Raw genomic sequence first — 23985 nt, 5'->3', positions numbered from 1 at the left:
CATCTTTGGTGCTAAGCACTCATTGCTGCGGTGTTTCTGCACTGCTCTTCCCAGAGATCACCTGTCAATCAAACAGTGTGTCCAGTACTGTGACGTCTTTTCTGTTTGAGTGTCTGTAGGTGGCACTCTTTTCTTTGTCTGTTCAGACTTGGTGGCTATCGCTGCTCATGCTAACTACCCAGTTCTTCTATTCATTCCAAACAAACCGGAAATGTAAAATGCATCACTTCCTGTGAACCAGAGGATTTTTCCCAGGAAAGACCTACCAGACAGCAAATGTAAAAGCTTTCATGAACTGGCTATAAGTTGAATCACTATTGTGTTATATCAATCAGTGATAGAGTAGCAAAATGGACATTTGTTTATGAAAATGTCACACTTTAATGTTCGATTTTTTTGTTGGATTGTGTTACTTTAATTCTTAACATAATCACAGTATAAAAATGAATTGTAACACATTGGCTGCTTTACAGTAGTAACGTTAAGTGTGAGACAGGATGTTGGGGCGGGACATAAGGGAGGGAGGGATCATTCAGGATATCCCATTGGTTTACACCAATAGTGTAAACCAATGGGATATCCTTAAAGGCATACTGAATAGGATTTTGCTACTTGTGGCTTGTAAACACAACTTTCAAAGATGACCCCTCCTCCCTGCAGTTGCCAGAATGGTAAAAACCAGTAAAAAAGTACAGAGCGGCAAAACGCCAAGCAGACGAGACTCCTTCCAAAACGAGAGTGAATCTGGGGTTGGCTTTTACCCGTGGGAGAGTATTGAAGGAGAGGATGGGGATGAAGAGCGATGCAGAGTTGGCCTGTTTTCTGTTGGACCGGTAGGTGGCAGTTAGCTTAGCTATCAGCTTTTCTACTACAACGAAGCTACGCTAACGGTAGCTAGCTGCCAGGTCACGATACACACTAGCTCTGACCAGTTGCTCTGTTTTAGAGTTCGAGACCACTAGCCAGCGTGGCTTTTAGATAAAAGGATTCAGCAGTGGTTTTGGTTGCAGGACACACCTCCTGCCAAAAGGTTGACGCCCATAAATGTTCCGAACATTCAGAAATTAGAAAATCCAGGCAGAAGGCAGCAGGCTCTCTGCAGACACACACTGTTACACACTACCAATGGGCCATAAGTAATGACTGAGTAGGATCATTTTTGGATGAGTTTATGCTATTTCAAGGGGGAAAAGCATGTTCAGTATGCCTTTAAGGTTGAGAAAGGCATATTATTGTTGGTATTATTAGTTGGATTTTTTTATATACGCCCACTGGTGCGCCATGAAGTAACCACTAAAAATACACCATAAATTGTTTGGCATGTATTGTTAAATAGGTCATTTTTCATTTCATTGCGACTTTAACAGCTTGCATCGCTCGCATTATTAGCAAAGTCTGCTAATGATTAACACCGCCCAGCGAATTTGGGCGGTGTTAATCGAACCCTGCTCCAAAGCAAAGTGTCATCTTACTGTTCCTATGTCTGCGATCCTTTCCCCATCTAATAACCAGCCATTACTGCTGTGTACTGCAGTTATCCCAGCACTCGTTCTGGTGGTATTACACATGCCAAACACACAGCTCAGTTTCAGCTGCTGAAACCGCTGGGTGAGCTGTCCCCGGCTTGCTCAGTCTTGTTGTACGTGGTGTTGTTCTGCTTGACCGTGGCTCAGCTGTGCTTCCCTCCAGGGGGGCTCATTTGTAAGACTCCCTCCCTGCGCGACTCTAAAGCAAGGACTACTTGCTTACATATGGCCCTCAATTAGTTTGGTTACCGTGGGGCTCGGAAAGACTGCGGTGGAAAATGTACTACAGCAAATGACTGACACGTTATTGTTTGTAGCCAGAGGAGATTGTGACTGTTGTTATTGTCCTCTCATTAGCGCTGTGTATATAGAGAAAATCACTGCATGATGATGATGTAGTGTGTCGCCGTGCTGGAACTGCTGGAGCTGATGTTGAACTCGGTGTTGAAGAACGACTGCAGTTGGTTGAAAACACTTTAAAGTAATAATCCATGACATTTCATATGTCTGTTCTGCTGCTCTCTATGGCTGACTGCTGTAACACAGTAGTGATCCAACGTATATCCAGTTCATGAAAGCTTCTACATTTGCATTCTAATCATCCAGTATCTGTGATGCGTTTTACGGTTTGTTTGGAATAAACAGAAGAACTGCGTAGTTAGCATGAGCAGTGATAGCCACCATGGTTGATCAGACAAAGAAAAGAGCGCCACCTACAGACACTCAACAGAAAATCCAAGCTCCGCCCACACTGTTTGATTGACAGGTGATCTCTGGGAAGTGCAGTGCAGAAACACCACAGCAATGAGCGCTTAGCACCAAAAATGGAGACAAAATATATATATTTTTTTTAAAAACAAGGAACTCGCGGATTACCGCTTTAACTCTTCAGTCCTTTTGATGAGAATCTAACCATTCTACTCATTTCCTTATAACTCTCTCCTATAAAGGAATAGTGATTGGCATGAAGCTACTGTTTGTTTGGGTGGGGAAGAACTCTTGGTTTCCTTAAATTGAATAATGGTTTCAGTGTTCTCTGCTCTACAGAGAGGTGATCACCTCTTCTTTGCAGGACGGAGTCCAATACAAACAATCCCTCTGTACAATAGATGGCTTAATGTCAAAAGTACAATGAATATTTAAGAGATTTCTGTTTCATATTGAGAGCTTTAAAGCAGAGTGAGATTTGATAAAAGGGGGGAAAGATGCTGTCTTGGCACACTTTGGCATTTTTCTCTTCAATTTGTACACAGGTAATTCAGCCCCTTTTTTCTTTATGCGAGAAAAGGCCTGTGTGATGACCTTTTTTGTCTTTTTTGTTACAGCGTCTTGGAGGATAGAACAGGAAACGATTATGGAAAAGATCTCGTGGAAAGGAATATCCCATCATGAGCGAGGGAAAATTGTACTCATAGGTATTAAATTGCCTATTCATGCATGTATATGTAAAAATGGCAACCGCAAATCCAATATAAAGGTCCCATTCTAAGCGGCACAGTTTGACTGTCAACCGATGCTAGGCACCGCAATCAGGGATTGTCGGCAAGAGATTAAAAGATATTTTCCTCTTCAGGCGGAGTAAATTGGTTTTGGATTAAGGCTGATTGATTGCTGCTGAGGTATACAGCAGTCTGTTTGAAATGCTCAGTTCTGAACACACAAGTAATTTCAGCCCAAGCTACTCAAGGAAATCGCACCGGATGGAATCGATAGATATTATGTAGCAGTTACCAGCATTGCATTGCTCAAGGTTATCATTAAAGGCTTGGAGAAATATTATTCAAAGGCTCATCTTATGGTTCTGAGCGAGTGTTTGTGCGTGTGTGTGTGTGTGTGTGTTAGTGTGAGATAGAGACTGAGACAGAGAGAGCGAGTTTGTGTGAATCTGTTCTCATGCTTTCCTGTGTATTTGTGTGTGTGTGTGTGTGTGCAGGCATAGCTGTGTAGGAGTATCATACATGTGTATTCATCGCAGATGTCATTTTAATATGTATATCAGTGCTTGTGGATGAATGTTGCATGGCTCCAGGAATAGCAAGAACGTGAAGTGAGGCAGGCCTTCAGCCCGGTTCCTCTACCTTCTCCATTTCATACTTATTCTCTGTTGCTTCTTGAGCTAATTTTATACCCGGGCCTTGCTTTATTTTGTTACAACTCTAGTAAAAGGGGGATGTCTTGACCTTGTTAGGCCTGTTTGTCCGTAACATATTCACTAGATTCACCCTATTTGACAGTGGTGTTTGGATGTCCACCCTGTCTAATTCAATAGTACGCACATAATTTTAGATTGCATTCATTACTCACCGGGGCGAAGGCAAAACTTGTTATTGTGTTGTTCAGATCAATAAAATGAAATTTAAATTTTAAATGCAAAAGAAATTCATTTGAGCACATGGGTATTTGTCAGACGATATGGAAGAAGAATTGCTATTCCTTTTGAGAACCGTGAATACTTGAGATTTGCCACAATATAACAGAAAATTGTCTTTAAAAAGAACAAAAGGGTCCATAATGTACAATAAACCATCTCTTTTCAAAGGCGATATCAGCAATCATCTTGTACCTGTAATACTGTCTGAATAAGTTGATTTGCAAGATATTCTATCATTGTTCATTTACAAGGCTGAGATAGTGGATTACAAATGATTATGGGACATGAGCTAATTACCATGGATTGAGATCATTCCTGGAGAATATAGGTAGTTTTGATAAGAATGGAACCTTCCCTCCCCTTCAAATCAAAAGATATGAATAGTATGAGCTCAAAGAAGCTGAAAGAAGAAACAGACAAGGGCCATTTGTGGCTCATTTGGAAGGTTTAGCTCCGTTCACACTGGAAGAACAGTACCCTCTTCGTCTTTTGTGCCACAGAGCTGGCTAGTCATGCGGTAATCCTGATGTCATCAAGGTTCTGGAAGTGAAGTGTTTTGGCCTTTCATTTAAAGTACCCAGATTTCAAAATAGCTGGTTCCATATGGTTCCACTCATTCAATTAATCTGAGAATTTACGCTGTAAGAGTAATGGATAACTAAACTGGATTTGCATTTTGAAATTTGAGAAAAACAAGTAAAGGTTTCAAGCCTTTACTGACTGGTAATAATATGGAAAAGATTTGCAGTGCCAATGGGCTTAAACCCCTAATTACAATGTAAACTGCAGAAATAGGTTTGGTTCGCTATCAATGTAGCCCTGAGTTTCTTAAATTTAATTTAAAATGTGTTGCTCATAGTTTGTAATGTGGAAAATATACAAATTAAATTCTTTCAACAGAAATTTTTGATAAAGTAAAAGTACAAATAAGTAAAAAACAAAAAAGCCTATCAAAAAAACTTTAAAATTTTTTAAATAAATATATCCAAATGGACTTTAGTGGTTCTGAGGCAAATTTGTAGAATAAAGATAGCTGATATGTGTAGCAAGTTTTGTGTAAATCGGCCTTCCAAAGTTAGACATTTTGACCATTAATTATAGCGTGTGCTAAAGCGCCACCATCTGGCCAATATGCATGGGCTGCCTTGCCTGAGTAGTGGGGTGCCATAGGAGCCCACCTGCCAAATATGGTTACCCTAACCCTAACCTTATGCTGTAGGACTTACGGTTTCTGAGCTGCAGACACTTATTTGCGGAGAAAAAGAAGAAAGAAAGACAGAATTGCAGCACATACAACAGGGTTCCAGCACTACATATTGGACCCCAAATATAGCACACTTTGAAAAGACAGACAGATAGACAAAACATTACAGAAGTAGACAGACAAGTTTTGTGATGATGGAACACGCAGTCGATTAGTTATGGCTAATTTTGTGTTAGCCTGTGACTTTTGTTTATTATTTAATTGGAACCATATTGTTCATTGCACATTGTTCAAGTTATTCACAATGGCCAAAACTTTCTACTGGAAAATATGACCCTTCTTCTTGGCAGTTTATGACTTTGGAAAAGAACCCACAATCTTCCGTATGAGAGGCTGATGCTTTACCTAATGAGCCAAACTCCTGCTATGGTTTTGCTGAGGAGAAACTAACTAAAGGGAGAAGTACTGTGATACTGTAGTCTATGATTGACGGTGCTAACCCCTTAACTACATAAAACTTTACAGTGCTCTCCATTAACAAATAAATCAATACTAAATCACATCGGGCAGAAAATTGCTGCTGCACTGCTCTCTATGGGTTGAAACTTAAAAGCATGTTGAATTTTTGACAAAAAATTCGGTAAAGGACTACAATTTCCATTTCCAACAGTTTTCACACTACAGAGAACATAAGATACTATGTTAAGTATTGAACGTATATATTAGTTTGAACAGTACATGGCCAATAAAATATGCATTGACCCTTCAACAGTGCTTCATGTGAGTAAATAATTTCTTTAATTAACTTAGAACAAGATGAACCCGTGTTGTTGATCTACAATGACACTCTTCAACAGAGACCACTGGCCCTGTGTCTGGATGACATTATATTCAATTCGATTTGAATCAGATTCATTGTCAGTGAAATAATAAAAATAATTTATAAATGTTACCAAAAGGTGAAATGGAAGTTGTACCTTCTTTTTGATCGCTGTTTCCATCATCCACTTGCCACTGGCCAATGTCTGCTATTTCCTGTTCAGAGTCAGAGGGAATGAGACAGGCTAATGGGGAGAAGAAGACCTGGATATTACCATAGTCCCAGGTCTTTGACTGCTGCTGTACCCGTTTTATATTCTGACTAAATGAATAGGCAGTTGAATTAAGTAATCTCCATTAACTCTCAGTGGAGTAATAAGAAGGGTCAATACTCTTTGGCCCAGCTATTCTTTAGATTTGGAGGGCTCCCTTCTGACCTATTACCAAAGGTGATTCTCAAGACTTTCTGTGGAAAGATGGCTGTGGAACTTAGTTCTGCCACTTCTCTTTCTGCCAAAAGACAAAATTGGCCTGCGGGGGAGAGGAAAAGTTGTCATTAAAAATACGTATCCCTTGACCCCACTTGAAGGTCGTATACCGGCAGCAATTACTGAGTGTGTCTTTAAGGAGAGGCTCTGCTGGTCGTTAGTGCAGACTGTCCCCTGGCTTATTCCCCTGGGGGTGGGGGGGGCGGCTAGAGGACCGGAGTGGAGTATCCAGTCCTTAAGCTCCTGGATGGCCTGTGAGAACTCCGCTATAGGAGGAGAATGATAGCAGTGAGGGACTGGAGGGCCCTCTGGTAAATGTCAGAGCGCTCAGAGGAGAGATTCACTCAGAGGAGCAAGAGATCTGAAATGTTACTGATGGTCCAAACCGACCGCACCTCCATAAACTGGTGCTAAAAGGAATTTTCATATAAATAAATGTCCGATTTCGTTATTCTCTATTGCTGATTGATATAGCACAATAATAATTACACTATCAAGTTATGTCTATTGGTTGGATTTCGCCATTTCCCATGGTAACGTGTAGTATTTCAAGCAATTCTCATATAGCCTTCATGTAAAAATAGCGGGATTTCTATAGCGTCCACTGAGTCAGCAACAAAGAACTCAAGGGCAATGTCCACCATTGCTAGAATGAGCACAGATCTGTCGAGGCGAGGAGAAACTCATCTCAAACAAGCCAAATGTTACGTAGTTTAGCTATATAATATAATATCATTCTTCCATGGGCTTAGCACTTGAGAGTAATATTCACCATTTGTATGTGACTTGACTTCATCCACAGTGATCCCATTCAGATTTTCTTGGTACAATGTAGTTGTAGAGCGCATGTTCCGCCATTTATCATTCCGCAATCAAGATTCCAGGCTACTGAAAAAATATGTCCATGGATGATATCTCAGGCATTATTAACACCAAGCTGTATGGTAATGATACCCAGTTTTGCACAGTTGCGGTTCTGATCCTCCATGGGTGCAACCAACTGAGATACAGGGATGACAACGTATTCTCCTCCGATAAAGAGGTATGCCTTCAGCGTAGCTATTTGGTCTACCTTCAATGCATTTACACCCTTGAATTCTGAAATAACAGAGGATGTTGCTTCATCGACACAGCCAACGCTGCCATACTCCATCGCCACCATTGTTGTTTACGTTTCTGCTGCGTCGCGTCTTGCTTACGTCGCCCCACTTGGATCAGTGTCCAAAACTGTGATTGGACCATCTGGCTGGAACCTGTGTCACTGACACTGTGACATAGGTTCCTTGTTCTTGGTTTACTGAAGTGTTGGATGACTGACTGACTAACTGACTGACTGACCTGACTTTGCCATCCCTAGCCCAAAAAAACAACAAAAAAACAAGATTGCCATTTTAAAGAACAAAGATTTACTGTTGATTTATAGGGGAAATAATCACTTGCACACACAAGCTTACACACACACACATGCGTGTTTGTGAGGACCTTCCATTGACTACATTCATTCCATAACCCCTAACATTAACGTAATCTTAATTTTAATTCTATTCTTAACCCTAAACCCAAATCCTAATCCTAAACTAGCCTTAACCTTAACTCTTATCCTAGCCTAAACCTAATTCTAATCTTAAACCCAAAACCCAAGGAACTCCTAAACCCCCAAATCCTAAACTCACTCCTTGAAGAAGTGAGGACCATCCTCATTCTGAAGGTCTAAAATTCAAACTAGTTCTCGCAAGGACGGAAGTAAAACAACACAGACGGAGACACACACACACATCTTGGCCGGCTCATAGAAATGATGCACGCTGATATATTGTCAGCACCCTTCCATTGCAGTGCAGATATCTCACTTCCAGTCATGTACAGCAAGGGCAGAGTGGCAGGCCTCATACAAGTAGCTGCTGTCTCACATCATGCCACGTGCTCCTGTGGAGGTTGAAACACACATATGAAGAAACACTTCAATCTGGGTCACGTATCCAGACAGCCAGAAACATTGTGTGTGGCATGTCTGCGACAACATATAGATATAAGCACATTTTACCCGACATAGCTTGCTCAGAAAGGACGTGATCGTGCCCCATCACAGATAGTTTTTTCAACGTCAGTATGAAATTGCCTTCTCTTTAAAGTGCAAAAGCGTGACATTACCATTTCCCCAAGTGCTTTCTGTTTTAGCATGCTGGCTAATTAGATGGGTGATAGGAGTGGCACTGATTGGCATTATAAAAGCTGCACTATCACTCCTCACCGGTTCCCAGCACCAACTTCTCCCCCTTCTCTGTTCAAAGTTGCCATCAGAGGAATTATTTGAGATAAAAAGAAAAAAGATCCTCCCCTGACAGATATTATCATTACAACCTTTTATGGAAAGTGCTAACTTACTTTTTCCCCTCTTCCCTCTTTCTCTCTCTCCATCTGTGCCTCACTCTATCTCTCTCTCTCCCAGGGTATTTCAACAAGGGGGAGAAAAAGGCAAGGGGAAAGAGAGAGAGGGTGGAGGGGGTGGTGGAAGAGTGAGCTCTGTCAATTGGAGTGAGTGCACTACTAAGTCTGGCTTCACTACAAAGGTTAGCAGATCTGACTGTCAATAGTGTCTTGTGGGTGGGAGGGGGGGGAGGAGGGAGGAGACATAGAGGTGAGGTGGTGGTGGTGGTGGCGGGGGGGGGGGAGTGGGGGGGCAGGAGGGTTTCGCTTTGAGAGAAAGAGATACTTTGATATTTCGGAATGTTAGAAGGGTGAATGTGGAGAACTGGAGGTTGGGGATCTAATTACCGGGCCATAATTGGGGGCTGGGGAATAGGTTGCCGTCCTCTCAACTCGCTGCAGATCAATTATGTTAAGAGAACATCTGTAAGTAGAGCTTAATGAGGTCCATTAGAGCAACATGCGCTGCCTTCCCTAACGGTGCTTGTCAGCTTCTTGGATGAGCTGGAGTGTGCTGCTGACTGGGGACCTGGTGGAGGGGCTTAAATAGGAGAGGCGGCTCGGCTCTCTGCCGCTTTCCTTTCCAGAGAACCAGAGAGACAGACAGGGAGGGAAGAGAAGTTGAGGAAGCAGCGGGGAGAGAGAAGCCCTGGGAGCCGGTCTGAGGCGTACAGAGCCGGGGGGGGAGTCGAGCTGAGGCTGCCGCTGATTTTTTTTCTCATCCCAGCAACTTGAAGCGAGACGCGACCGCGACTGTTCCTCCAACTCCCAACTCCTTCCAAACAACTTTACCCAGATTTTATTTTTTTATTTTTTTTGAAAGGCGCGCACATAATATACTAAGGAGTTGAAAGAGCTGTGAGAAAGTGCAAGTAGCCTCTTGGACACTTTGATTCCCAGTCAAGGGAATACAGAACATAAAACGACGCTCAGCGACTTTGATCATTTGTTCTGGCCATCCCTGGCTCTACTTAAAGGTACGTGTTAATTCCTCTGTTGTGTTTCTGGGTTGTGAGTTTCAAGCTTTCCGCGCCGTTTAATGGACACAGAGCTGTGGATTATAGGGGCTGTGCGTAAAGTAGCGGGACAGGCTATGGAGGAATATATTAAACCAGCTTAGGCTGCGGTGGACGCGCCACAAAAAAATATGTTTGGCTTCTCCCCGAAAAAGGGGCTTTTCTCTCCCGAGTGCGTTAATTAAGGCTGCCATTCAGACTCGGTGGGTAAATGAAGCTGCCGTCCGTGTTGTCGCCTATTACGCATCCTGCCTTAGGATGAACTGTGTGGTTTTTGGGGGTCCTTTTGTCTTGTGTCTTTTATTTCTTCATTAGAGAGAGCGAGAGAGAGAGAGGGGAGCGAGAGGAGAGAGAGAGAAGGGAGGGGGGGTCAGGTGCAAAGAAATAACAAGCTGCTTCTCTGTCCGTTTGTAAATACTGTACTGTATATGAGAGGGGTTCACGTTTTCCGTTGGATGGAGACACTTGATCCCGCCGTGTGATGCCGCGCTGCTCCCCTCTCCATCCCTCCACCTCCGCCGCCACCTTCTCCCTCCATCCTCCCTTCATATCCAGGATGAATAATTGCCGGAACGCAGTGAGTGAAAGGAGGGTGTAAGGGCATCGGGAGAGAGGTGGCAGCCTCACACACACTACACACACTCTGCCGCAAATTGCATGATTACCAAGATAGGCCGCCTTGAAATAATTCAATCCATGACAAAACCTAATTACTGGCAGGTAATACCCTGTCAGCTTTAATGCATCTCATCACTCATAATGGCGCGGAGAGCATTTTATGACCCATCTCATTATCGCTGCATTTTAGGCTGGAGCCGCATGCCAACTATTGACTTGTGTCTCCTCCTCCTTCCACAGGCTCCCCTCCTCTTCCTACCAGAATATTTAGGAGAATAACTTCCACTTGTCAGGCTATGTGTTGGAACAGTGTGTGGTGTGTGTGACTGGGAGGAGGGGGGCGGGGAGGAGGGGGGGCTGGTGGTCACCGTGCCCTGGCAACTTGGGCCTCATCCAATCCAAACTGGACGCTAATTGATGCAGACTGGCGCAATAACAGGGCGAGGAATAATTCCATCCTTTAATTACAGGAATGATTTAAATAAAGATTTGCGGAGAAGCGCTAATCAGTCCAGGCGCCCAACTCCACCGTGGAGCCCAGGACCTCACTTGACGCCTGCGTGTGCGTGCGTGTGTGTGTGTGTGTGTGTGTGTGTGAGGGAGAGAGAGAGAGAGAGAGAGAGAAAGAGTGTGGAAAAAAAAGAGAGGAATCAATCGCCTCGGACAAGATTGATTTAATTGTCCATATTAGATCTGGTTCCCTTTGAAGCTCTTTTATTCTCTTATTTATTTTGTCGTTAAGCTGCTCAGACTTCACATCGCTCATCAACAGCATGTACTGAGTTTGAGGAAAATACCACATAGTAACAATAATACACACGTGTACAAAATGGCAAAATGACTCTGGCTCTTGTGGGAACGCTTGACTGTTTTATACTCTTAACCTAATTGTTTCATTCGTTCATTCATCTATTGATAGGCTTCAAAGTCAAAGTTAGTATGTACTGATTTAGTGTAATAAACAATCAGTCTGAAAGCCATAGTATGACTTAAATCAGCCTGTGATGGGACTGACTGGTTTTCTATCTCATAGCCTGGTAGTTTTGCTTGTAGCCTATTTGACCTGGTGTCACCTCTCTCCATAGAACTATGCTCCTATCCAAATGGAGACGACTTCATCCCCATTGAATATAGCTTGGATTCTTAAGAGGTTATAGCTCTTAAGAACCTCTATCATAATCCGCTGTTTATGAACTAGCAGGAGAGATGTGTATAAATCGGCGGTGTTCGTGCGTAATAACAGGCCGTGGAGAGCAGCGTTTGGCCCACGGTAGCTTAGATCGTTAAACTAAAGAAAAGGTGCTGGTAAAGACTTGTCATGACGCTCTAAGCTCCTATCTGTGCATCTCTAAACAAAACCTACCTGTGCCTCGCTCTCTCTCTCTCTCTCTCTCTCTCTCTCTCTCTCTCTCTCTCTCCTGATGCACCGAGCCGCCGTGCGTCTGCGCGCACCCGACTCCGCGATTGAAGGACATTGGGAAAGAGTCGGTGCTCCGGGGGCGCGCACGCGTGCACGCACCCCGTTAGTGGAGCCGCTGGTAATAAGTGAATGACCTTATCGTGGCGGTGTAATGTCTCAGTGGTGAGGGATTGGGTTTGGAGATAATAAAGCTGGGCTTCGCCGGTCCTCGCCTCTCAGTTGCTGATGGGGACGCTGGCCTGAGCCCCGCAGAGTCCCTGGTCCACGGCGGGCGGAGGAACACCTGTAGCTGGGCAGCCAACAACCGGTCGCTCTGATCCATGTGGAGCTCATTATTTCCATCCTGAAGATCACTCCGGTCCGACGCGCAATGTCAGTTTGGTGAACTTTTGCTCAGAGGGGATCTGTAGCTGGAATCCGCTCCCGGAGTTTCGGCTTCTGCTTTAACTTGTTCTAGAAAGGTGAGTGAGCTGGAGAAAACATCACACCACTATTTGGCATTTTTGGTGTTTTTGGTGACATTGAAAAGGCAGCACATTCCTGCTCCTACTTTATTTTTACAACAGTTATGATATAAATCAGTCACCAAACTGCAGAGGCTATTACATCTTTATTCGACTTTTATTTATGCGGGGATATGCACGATATGGCATTTCAACTCCTGTCCATGTTTGAAAATATGTGGGCGTGCAAACTGGCAGTTTCGGTAGAAAATGGTCAAAATGGGATTGCAGGTTCTTATTGGGGAGCGGTGGTGCTGTGGTCACTAACTGGGGGAAACGGGGGTGAGGGACCGTCCCTCCAGTCGTTGTGTGAACGGTGTCCGGTGGCACGTCAAAGCGCTGATTAGCAGGCTGCGTGGTGAGGGAGCCGCTAGGATTAGATGGTCGCTGCGCCGCGGAGGGGAAGCATCTCTTTGTCATCCTGTCATTTGTTCCCTGCGTCTCTCCACACAACTCCGGTCGGCGATAAACGTGCTTTTAACGCCGTGTGACGCCTCGACGGCAGCGAACCGCCGCCTCTGCTCCTCCGCCTGCGTTTTGTTGCCCGGTGTTTTTTCCTTCTTTTCATTCCTCTCTGGTCGCCGAGGTGGATTGTTCCTGCTAACAAAGCCTCCCAGCCAGCCTGCAGACAGCTGCTCTCTGGACCAGGCGGCTCTGGTTTGCATGGTGGTGCTTCGGCTGCTGAAGCGGCTCAACAAATGCAGAAAAGGGAGAAAAGTTTCGGTAAGAGGCTTTCTACGCGCTTTGCTTTATATGAACCGCACGTTACATGTCTGCTGTAATTTCGGTTGTTATGCGCCGAGAAGTTACAGCATCTCAGTTTTGCGTCGAGGGCGACGTCTCCAGATCTGAACTGCGTAACGCCGCTGTAACCTGACCGATTATTTCTGTTATGCTGTTATTTCGGCGATAGCCTTTTACTAAAAACGCGAAAGACACATGATCTACCGCTGCGTTAGTTATCATATAGCCGAGCTGTTCCCCACATACATCGGGAATAACGGCTTCAGCCTCTGTTGTGTGTGTGCTTGTGAAAGCTGCATGGTAAATTGAGTCTCTGTGTTAAATCCCTTATTGGCCTTTACCAGCACTCTGCTGCCATGGCAACAGTAATTAAACTGATAGGGTGAAATGTCAGCATCTTGTTGCCGCACAGCTGGGACTCAAATAGCATGAGGCTATTCTGCCCGCTTCCCTCCATCATCCTCCATCCGTTTCGGGCTGAGATGATGATACATGTGGCCGAGGACGCGCAGCAGCCTGGGAGCCCACAATGAGCGAGCGGAGGAAAGGGAGGATACAAGCCAGCGAGCAAATAAAACAGATATCATTAGGGCCCGGAGCAGCTGTAATTTCCCCTTCCTTTATGGAAAATGAATCTTTTGTTCAGCCCCCCCATCGCCCCCCCTCCCTTCCCCCGGCAATCGGAAGAGCGAAGTGGCCAAATTCCTGCCATGCTTCTCCCCGTCGGCTCCGAGTTGATTGCAGACTGAGGGGAGTGAGTCGAAACTCTTCCTTCTTTGGCTTGGTAATGAGTAGCGGGGACTTTGTAGTGTTAACCAGGCTGGACGGATCAGTGCTGCTGAACAGGGCGGCGGAGAGCAGCCAAGCAGCCGCGCGCCCCGTTCCCACTCCTATCCAGCCAATTAACAGATCAACAGCTCCAACGCAACGGAACAAATGGGCTTCGCTCATTACGGCGCTGCAACCTGTTTGATGTGTGTCCCTGCCATTTCCCCCCCGACTTAAAAAGCATTAGTTTGAAGTAGAAGTATTTTTTTGTATGAATTTTAGATAAAGAACTTCTCCTTTTTTTTTGATGGAATGCTCCCACAAAATGACATAGAACAAGCGTGTGGTAGGTCTTGCAGAAGCAAAAGGTCTTTATGTGTATAGTGCCATAATGTTCATTCATGTGTAACCTATGCAGTTAAACTGGGAGGTCACAGACTAGTGTATCACAATGGAGTTTGGCACAGGGAATTGATACAATCTGAGAAATAAGAAGGACAAAATGCCAAGAAATGAATTTACTTACATTTAAATGGCTTGGATTTACAGTTAAAATGGTAAAAGTTGATACAGTATGGTTGCAATTAAAAGGCAGTATTTCAAAATGAGTATGAACCCTCCACTGCTGCCCTAACCCTAAGGAGCATGGAGCAGCGGCACAAATTCCAAACTTTTATCTCGCAAAACGCTGTCACCGCCGCAGAACAGTAGCCTACAATCGAATAACATTTGTAAATGTGAACACTTTTCAAAAGGTGTTAGTGTGTGTGTGAGTGTGTGTGTGTGTGTGTGTGTGTGTGGTGAACAGGGGGACAAAGGGGAGTGGGGGGTGTCCCTCTCCTCAGGGAATGGAAGGAGAATACTAATTCCAGCCTGGTGCGAAGCCACATTGTCGTCCCGTCCCCCCCCCCCCCAATGGGCCAACAAAGCCTTTCCACAGCCAGCCCAGGCCAAACAATACAGGCTGCTACAAAGCTCCTCCACTGTAGCCACGCCCCTTTAAACAGAGAGGAGGTCAGCGCAAAAGTGGCCAGGAAGAAATCTGAAACTATGGCTTTGTGTCTGTGTGGGCCTGTAGTTGGGAGTAGTGTGTGTCTTCACTTGTTTTTGTGTCCATTATCCTACTGTCAGCCACTGGGAGCTGACCAGTACGAATATTCTTCCCCTCAACAAGTCTTACTACTGTTATTTTGTACTTATAATGCTGTAATCCACACTTTCCCCTCGTAAAATCCCATTCATACATTCTACTGAACATGTTGAATTTGTCAGCTGCCTATGTGTGTATTACTTAATTTGCTATATTCATGTTTACGTTCTATTTTTCTCTTTCTATTCGGTTTTTCTTTGCTGTATCCTGTTACGACTTGCTGCTGCAACGACCCAGTTTTCCCCATCGCGAACGTTTCACCTTCAATTTTTGCTTTTCCTTCCGTATGAGGAGTTGGAAATCATTGCTACTGAGCCATTCCTCCCCGGTGGTAAATATACCTGCGTTACACCGGTGTTCTAACCCTCTTCCCTCTCCTCCTCCTCCCTCTCCACCCAGGTATACAAATGCTCTCCGTCCAGCCGGACACCAAGCCAAAGGGCTGTGCCGGCTGCAACCGGAAGATCAAGGACCGCTACCTGCTGAAGGCCCTCGATAAGTACTGGCACGAGGACTGCCTCAAGTGCGCCTGCTGCGACTGCCGGCTGGGCGAGGTGGGCTCCACGCTCTACACCAAAGCCAACCTCATCCTGTGCCGGAGAGACTACCTACGGTAAGAGAGCCGCAACCAGCTTCAGAGCGTCCGCACGGGTGTTCAAAAAAGCCGGGTAGCATCCGGTTAGCTGGGTCACGGTGTATCCAGGGGTGAACCCACCGAAATCCCAGTTTACCCACCTTTTTATTTACGGGAATAGAGTGGACCCTCCTTTTTATTTACAGGAAATAGACTCAACCACCTTGTTATTTGCAGGAATTGAGTTTACCCTCCCTTTTTATTTACGGGAATAGTTTACTCTCCTGTTTTATTGACAGGAGTAGAGTTGAAACTCCTCTTTTATTTGCAGGAATTGAGTTTCCCCACCTTTTTATTTACGGGAATAGAGTTTAAGCTTTTTTTATTTTTATTTGCGGGAATAGAGTTTTCCCTCCTTTTTTTAGGCTGGCATAAAAGTTTAGCGCCTAAAGTTGTAGTAAGTAGGGTCAAACTGTTCTATGAGGACAGGGTCTGTTAAGAAAAAAAAAAGCAGCTTGTTATATTTCTGAAAATATAATTGGTCTTTGGTCACATTAGTGGTTGTTTACCTTCCTTTCTATTTAGCACTACATCACTAAGTGCATCTTAATTATGCCTTTATTCTGTAGGATACTCAGTTACTTAGATGCTTCTTGTCATTTTTGCGTTGGTACAGAATGGGAAGCTGCTATGGAAAACCCAGTTCCACCTCGACTCACACCTCACTCGTTCAAACCTGGCTTCAGCCACTCACACTTTGGCTTTTGCGGGCACTAGATGAGTCGGCCACAATGTTTTTTTGGGTTTTTTTTCAGCCCCCCCAGTATTGTGGCCGTCCTGCTGTCCCAGTGCTCCCCAGGGTGACAGAGGCCTGCTGGGAGCCAAACAGCTGCTGGCTTTGAAGCTGTTTAAATAGATCTGAATTCTAAACAGTAGCCATGTAGTTTAGGGAGGCTTGACAGGTCTAAAGCTCTCTGTGGAGGAGATGCATTTCCTCCTATTGACGGGTGCTCACACATTTCTATTTCTGCTCTTCGGGTCACAATTTGATGCTATCGGGATTCTTGGGTATATTGCAGTTTTCGCTACGTTTCGATATACCGCAGTTACTTAAATTTGCCAACATTCGGCTGCTGTGAAAGCTCTAAAAAACACGATTACACGATTGATACCCGCAGGATCTGACTGTCTTCTGACAGTTGGATATTTTTGCCCTTGATGTTGTTAAATGTTACAGTAAGCTGTGAAATGTAGATCAGTTGAGAGTGGGTGAATACATGGGAGAAGGGTTAATTTCAGTGAGTTCATCTGGCAAGTGTCAGCAGGCTCAAAATCACAACTGAATGTTAATTTTTTCAGTAATTCCAAATGCGTGCTTGTTAAGCTGATTTTAGGACTTCAAAAATCAGTTCAGTTTTGGAAATAACTAATCATAATTTGAGCATGAATAAACCTTTTGCTTCCCAAGTACGCTGATCACCTTAGTGCTCTATTTCAGTAGTCTACAGCTGCACGTGTACAGTTGAATTTCACACTCAGGACTTGTAGTTTTAGTGGTCTGTTCAGCACTCAGAGCTCCTCTGGACTGTCTTGCTGGATGGGTGCAGCACGGCGCATTGGGAATATGTATAGCTAATGTATGGCAGGCTTCAGGGATGCGCGGGCCCCCGTATGGCCCCTGTAGGCACTGGCGCTTTTCAAAGTGGCACAGTTCATTTAATTTCCACATTAGGGATGAGAGAGTCGCTATTAGGTGCAGTAGACAAACAGGCTTTGGGGAGCCGCTGCTGTGAAGTACTGCCAGAGGGTAACGAAAAGGCAAAGATTACCATCCCGCAGTAAGGCTCATTGACTGGGCCTGACAAGCCTTCAATACGTCCCGCACGCTGCCTGGGCCCTTGGAGGCGGCGGCGACGCTACAGCTGTGTGTGTTGGCTTGGAGCTGAGGGGTTTGTCGCTGTTGTTGCTGCAGCAGCTTTTGTTACCATTGTTTTCTCACCGTACAATACGATACATCATGATGCAACACTACACGATACGGGACGATACAATATGACACGATATGATATGATATAGTACGATATGATAGAGTGGTTCTCAATGTGGGGTCTGGGGACCACCAGGGGTCCTTGAGGGGGTTCCAGGGGGTCCCCAGCAAATTGATGAATTGTTAGATTTCACCATTATTTTATTTACAAGAAGTTAACACAATTAGAGAATGTAGAAGAATGACTATCTCTCTACCTACAATACAGATAGTCATGGAATTCTGGACAAAATCATATGTAACAATAAAAATATTCTCAGATTTGGGTCCGAGAGACAAAATCTCATCAAATGGGGGTCCGTGGCCCTGAAGTGGACTAAACTAGGGGTCCTTGATGTGAAAAAGGTTGAGAATCACTGCGATATGATACAATACGATACGATACGATACGATAATACTTTACTATTTCTCAGAAACTTGCATCCTACGCAATACAGTTTCACATAGTTGCACACATATACACACATACACAATGATTACACACCATACATACTTCATAAGCATCTGTACCTAGCCACATGACGTGCACAACCCTAATCCATATAATAAATAACAAAGCTCAGCCTGAGTGTGACTCAACACACACACACACACACACACTTGTCCCCCCTCACCATCAGAGATGATTCTTGTTACGGTGGCTGCTAGTAGCCTGTGTAGCAGGGAATCAGAACAAAAACTGTAAATGTCATCGCTGAATCAGTTGATGTGGACATTGTTTGCCCAACACCAATGCATACAGTTGCAGTCGGGCCCGGGCGAGCATTTCTGAATAGGCGTGCAGGGTAAGAGGGAGACCAATTCCAACATGTTATTCTTTCATCTTCAAAGTTCAAGGTGACTGAATTGATTTGATGCTTGCTATCACGCGAGTGGCCTGCCCGCGAATGCGCCCTGACATCTCCTCACTGCCGGCTAATGAATGGCAAATATAGCAAACCGCAGCACTCCACATCTGATCTGCAGAGCAACAAAGAAGGCCAGGCTCCATCAGAGAAGCAATCAATGGCTGCAACATCACAGAGCAATACCATTTTACACACACACACATACACGCACACACTACACGCACACACACGCACACACACACACTCACTCAAAAAAAAAAAACTATTAAAAAAATATTATTTCTACTTCTGTTTATCTCATTCTGTCAGCCCAGGTTAGGGACAAGTGAGGGAAAAATAAGGATGACTTAAGATTAGTCCATTTTTATATTCCGTTGGTTTTAAAAGTAAATTATTTGAGGCTTCATTATACCCCCCCCCCCCCCCCCCCCCCTTTCCGAATCAATCTGCTTAGCAGGGTGGCATGTTATTAGGCCTGACATAACCAGGGTTAATAGAATTCTTCAGGGGTCTACAACCATGAGCGATGTGATCCCACCAGCAGAGAAATAATAATCCCCTATCGCAACACGTGCGAAAAAAGAAAGAGAGAGGGGAGTGGAAAAAAAAAACAAATTAAATAAGGGGAGAAAAAAAAAAATGTAAGCTTCACCAGTCGCTGCCTCTCCTTTGTGATCAAATATGATGTTCTGAGGAAGAGGAGAGAGGAATTTGTTTATGTCTGTGTTTTCCTCCCTAACCAACCCGGTCCCTTCATATACCTGCAACTGCAAACATAATTATAGGTATTATCTCCTCGCGCTTGATTTGTGTCTTGCTCTCTCTCTCTCCTCCGAATATGGAGAAATGCAGCGGGAACATTTTATCAACAAATGATCCTTTTGATACCCAAAGCCTTTATTGATGATACTGGTAATAGCGGCAATGCTACTGTTTATGCTGATGTGTGATTTTCACAGTACAGAGCGATAAGGTTTTAAGCCCAGAGCGGGGAGGAGAGCAGACAGACTGACACATTTAAGTTAGAAACGCGGAGAAAATGAAGACTGCGACAGCCTACCGAGTGCGACCACAGACAACAAAACTGGTGGCTCCAAGGCCGGGTTGCAAGCGTGAAAAAGCTGTTGGGCATCAGTTAATGGAAAACTGTAAATTCCAGGCATCCATTTTAAAGACAGCACCAGGAGAACACTTATTTATTTATCTATCTATTCATTCATTTTTTAATCCAACTTCAATTTTCCTCTACAGTGGTTTTACTAAGATTGTAAATGCAAGCAAACTCACAGAGCCGTCAACATGGCTGGATTTATTACCGTTTTGGAAAGCTGGCTATCAGTGAAAGATAACCAACATGTAGAGCATGGTTCAGTGTAATAACTTATATTTTTTTCCCCTCGTTCAGAAGCAACTTTGTGGTCCGCAGCCACCTTGTATAAACACGTATGTAAATGTAAATGAAATATGTATCTCTCTTTCTTCATCTCGCGTCTGGGCTTATGACACATTGTCAGTTTGGCATGACTGTGACATGAAGTCAAGCTTTATCTCCAAGGAACGGGGAGGAGTGAAGAGAAAGGGCTCCGGCTATGTGAAGCTCATCTATTCTTTTTAGAAATCTAATTTAGATACATTCTTTCCTTATGAGCGCGTGTCATATCTTGCATAAATAATAAAACAGGCGTATCGTGGCGCGTGACCGCTCGCCGAATCGTAGTTTTCCGAGGCGCGGATCCAAATGAAGCGGGGAAGGCAGAAGCTCTACCCAAATTACACATGACCTCGATTCACAATAAAGGCCGGACGTCCGGCTAGATCGCTTGTTATTAAGCCAGCAGTGGATGGTAATCGGCTACACACACACAGCTCGAACCCTGTGATTTCGGAGTAGCCGCAACACAACATCCCGCTCGCTTCAGGATCGCCGTGCTCCTGGGAGATTTGCAGGGAGGCTCGGTGTAGTTTGTCATCAGCTCTCTCCTCCCTGATTCTCTCCAGGCTGAAAGATTCAGGCCAGCTCCTCTTTCTCTAATGACCAGCGCAGATGTTCAGCTGTTCTCCCCGCTAACACTGAAGGGCATCAGGACATCCTCAGCCAGGCCGCTGGTCACTCTGACACAACTGCTTACTCTACTGGACTGTACTGCCACTGCAGTGTAGGGCGTACTTAGAGAACAGCAAATGTGATGCTTAAAGTCGCGTAGAATCGGCGTTTTGATTGTGTCTCGCTTCCGAATTTTGATGTGTTTGTGGTTGAAACGGGATGCTGGGACGGGACATAATGCAGGGAGGGACTGTTCAAAAGTGGGTGACTCAGAACTCAGTGCTTTGCTTATATTATCTTGAGCTACACAAACTCCAGATTCTTCAAAATGAATAAATTCCAGCCACTAGGACACAACAGGGTTTTTACCTCCATGCCGTTTTGCCACTCTGTCACTTTGAAAGTTGCTAAATTGTAGGTTTTATATAATGAGAGGGGAGTTTTTATTTACGCCTGCTGGTACACCATGAAGTAAACACTAAAAACTACACCATTTTCCAGTAAGTAGTGGGATTTTGATATAAAAATACAAGAAAATAAAATATTTTTTTGGCATTCGCTGTTAAATAGGTGAACGTTATGATATGAAGAATTAGTTAACAAGGTAAAAACTAATTTTTCATGTCACTGTGAAGGCCAGCCACTTATTGGTTTCAAGATTCCATTAGTGTTGACACATGGTTTTGCAAGATGTGTTTCATTGTCAGTGCCACAAGCGAAGGAAGAAAGCAGTAGACGTGTCCAAAATTTTGATTTGTAAATATAAGAGAATTGATTCATTCCGTTGGATCAAGTATGTAAGTAGCTTGATGCGGCCTCTTTTGTCCGCTGTTTATCAATCCAGGGTTTGACTGGAGGAACGGCTGCAAGGTCAACTTTAGAAAGTGTGTGACGCCAAAGATAATGTTGTTTCCTTCCTCTCCCATGACTGCACCTGTGCTGTAATTGTTTTTTTGGAGGAGAAAGGGGAGGGCTTTCTTTTTTGAAGGATGTGGTTCTCTGAAAGGTTACAATGCCTACTGTGCCGGTGAATGCCACCATCATTACTTACTCTGTCCTTGTGCTTCACAACACTTTTGTTTTTTCTTCTGGCGTGACAATGTTTTAGCAGCTCGCACTATTCTCTCGGCAGAAAGAGCGCGCCATCAAAGGCTGCGGTTTAGATCCGGAGCTCCAAGTCAATCACATGGAGGAAAACTTTGCAGACCAAAGGGCTTTAGCTCATCCACTCATTTGATTTCCCAAACTAATTGCTTCCCCTGGATTTTTGAGTCCATATCATCCATCAGGATAAATTAAATTGCGCCAAAATTACCCCAAGGTTAAGGTAGAAGATGGCATGTGGAGGTCTTCATTTTCAATTGGAAGGTTCTTTATTTTCAGGGAGAAATAATTTTTTTTTTTTTTTTGCGGCGTCAAAGAAGCAGCCTTCAATTTTCGAATCCTTTGAGCACTCGAGGGGGAGAATTTGCCTGGCATGCCTTGGTTCATTCAGGGCCCAGATTGCATCCTGTCTCTGCTGCTTGTTATTACAATAGACCACTCACCACGCACAAAAGGGGCTCTCCTGCTGAAGCTTTTAATGGGACTCTAGGTGGAGAATGTACCACTCAGTCTGTCAGTCCGCGCCACTTTACCTTCTTATTCCTTCATCTCCTCCCCTCGCCCCACCACCACACACCCTACCTCTCCATCTCCCTCTCAAGTCTCAGCCCTCTTGCCCTTCTTTGATGCCGCTAATCAGGCTCTCCATCACATAGAGGGGGCCGTAGATGATTACCTGATTCTAATTACATACAAGGGGAAACTTTGTTTGATGTCTTTTGTGTGTGTTTCTCCTTCTGGCTCCTATAGCTTTCACACACACACACACCCTCCACACCCGCCCCCTCCTCCCCCTCCTTCCCCCCCTTCCCCCCCTGGAGACTCCTCCATGAGGCTAGACACACACAGCAGCGAGTGCCCGGCCGCTGCGGCTACAAGGTGAACTATTCCCCGGCACGTGTTATTATTAATAACTGTCAGAGAGAGGGGTCACCCAAGACAACTCCTTGAAAAGAACCCTCGGCGAGGCAAGTAGGCCGCAGCTGGGTGCGTTGTAAAACAATACCACCCTTCCCCCGGAGGAGACACGCTGCTTAAAGCAAGAATAATGCATGGGAGAGAAGGGGAGAGCCGCGCGAGCCACATTTTTCGGCCGTGAAAAATTAAGATGTCACCACCTGGCGCTTTTAAGCATACCTTTACCACTGAGCTGGAGGTATTAGAATATGAATAGGTTGGGGCTATAACTTTCAACATCCTTTTTTTTTTTTCCCCTCTCTCTCTCCCTCTCTCTCTCTCTCCTGCACCCCTGCATTGTCATTAAAGTTTAGCACTCTGATGGCGGTGTTAAATTCAAATGGCTGGTGAGCGCAGAGCCACCGGGATTGGAGATAAAAATGGGAGAAATGCTAATCACCACATCAAATTATGGGACATCTCTAGTTAGCGGAATTCATGGGGATTTTATTGCCATTTTAGCTGTGCAGCGCAACAATGCAGCCTCAGTGAAAATGCAGTGGATGTAATTAAGGTTTGAAAGCACAGTCTAAATGTCTCCAGTTAGGAGTAAATAGACGCCGATGTTTATTTTGATCAGGTGATTGTTTTGATCCAGTACAAATCGAGAGCAGAGAGTCTTCCTCTCACCTTGAAATCGCTTTTACAGTATTTTCTCACTCCTACACATATTTGAATCCCAGATGTTCCCGTTTCTAGAAGTTTTTTTGTGAGGAGGGGAAAAAAACATGTGACAGCAATTTATTTCTTCTAACCTTTTCATTAGGTTTTTTTTTTTCGGCTCTGCTCAGTTTGAATGCATCACAAATCCAGCTTTAATGTCCTCGACTCCACCACATAGACATCCCCGATACATCACTCCAATCTCTCCAAATGAAATTGGTTTTGGTGGGGTCAAGGTTCAGAGAGTGGTCTATGTTATGATTTTATCTAATCTGAGCGGGGGAATAGAATGGGGTAATCCCCTCCCTCCGTGTAGCTATCAGAACTATAGCTTCGCATTTTCATGCCGGAGTGTAAGGGCCTAAAATTGCGGCATGACTTTCCCCCCTGTTTGTTTTTAGGATTTCGAAGGGAACAGAGACGTGTCCCGCTGCAGCGATTCCTCCCACGCAGCCAGTGAGTGGCGGCGGCGGTTTAGGCGGTTACAGTGAGAGGGATAATCTCACAGATCGTCCGAGGGAAAACTCCGAGCTTATTATTTACCGTGCGGCGCTTACGTTCTTGAAAAACGGCAGTGAATGGCGTCTGATCCTCTCTAAGAAAGCCATTTGGGTTTGTGTTCTCTACCAGTGATGATACAGCTTGGCACACGCCCATAGCGTAGCATAGTTAGGTAATGAGTGCACAGCTCTGA

General features: G+C 44.6%; 1 protein-coding gene across 1 annotated transcript in view; it reads left to right on the top strand.

Moving 5' to 3' along the window:
- The first annotated feature begins 13090 nt into the window (after positions 1–13090).
- Positions 13091–23985, top strand: part of lmo3 (LIM domain only 3) — a 34581-nt gene continuing 23686 nt past the window's right edge. The window contains exons 1-2 of the mRNA XM_071917274.1: positions 13091–13115; positions 15454–15667. Coding sequence (XP_071773375.1) covers positions 13091–13115; positions 15454–15667 — 239 coding nt within the window. The remainder of the gene's footprint in view (positions 13116–15453; positions 15668–23985) is intronic.

The sequence above is a fragment of the Centroberyx gerrardi genome, chromosome 24 (genome assembly GCF_048128805.1).
Source record: "Centroberyx gerrardi isolate f3 chromosome 24, fCenGer3.hap1.cur.20231027, whole genome shotgun sequence".
In the NCBI taxonomy this organism is placed as follows: Eukaryota; Metazoa; Chordata; class Actinopteri; order Beryciformes; family Berycidae; genus Centroberyx; species Centroberyx gerrardi.
This window is presented reverse-complemented; position numbering and strand designations above follow the sequence as displayed.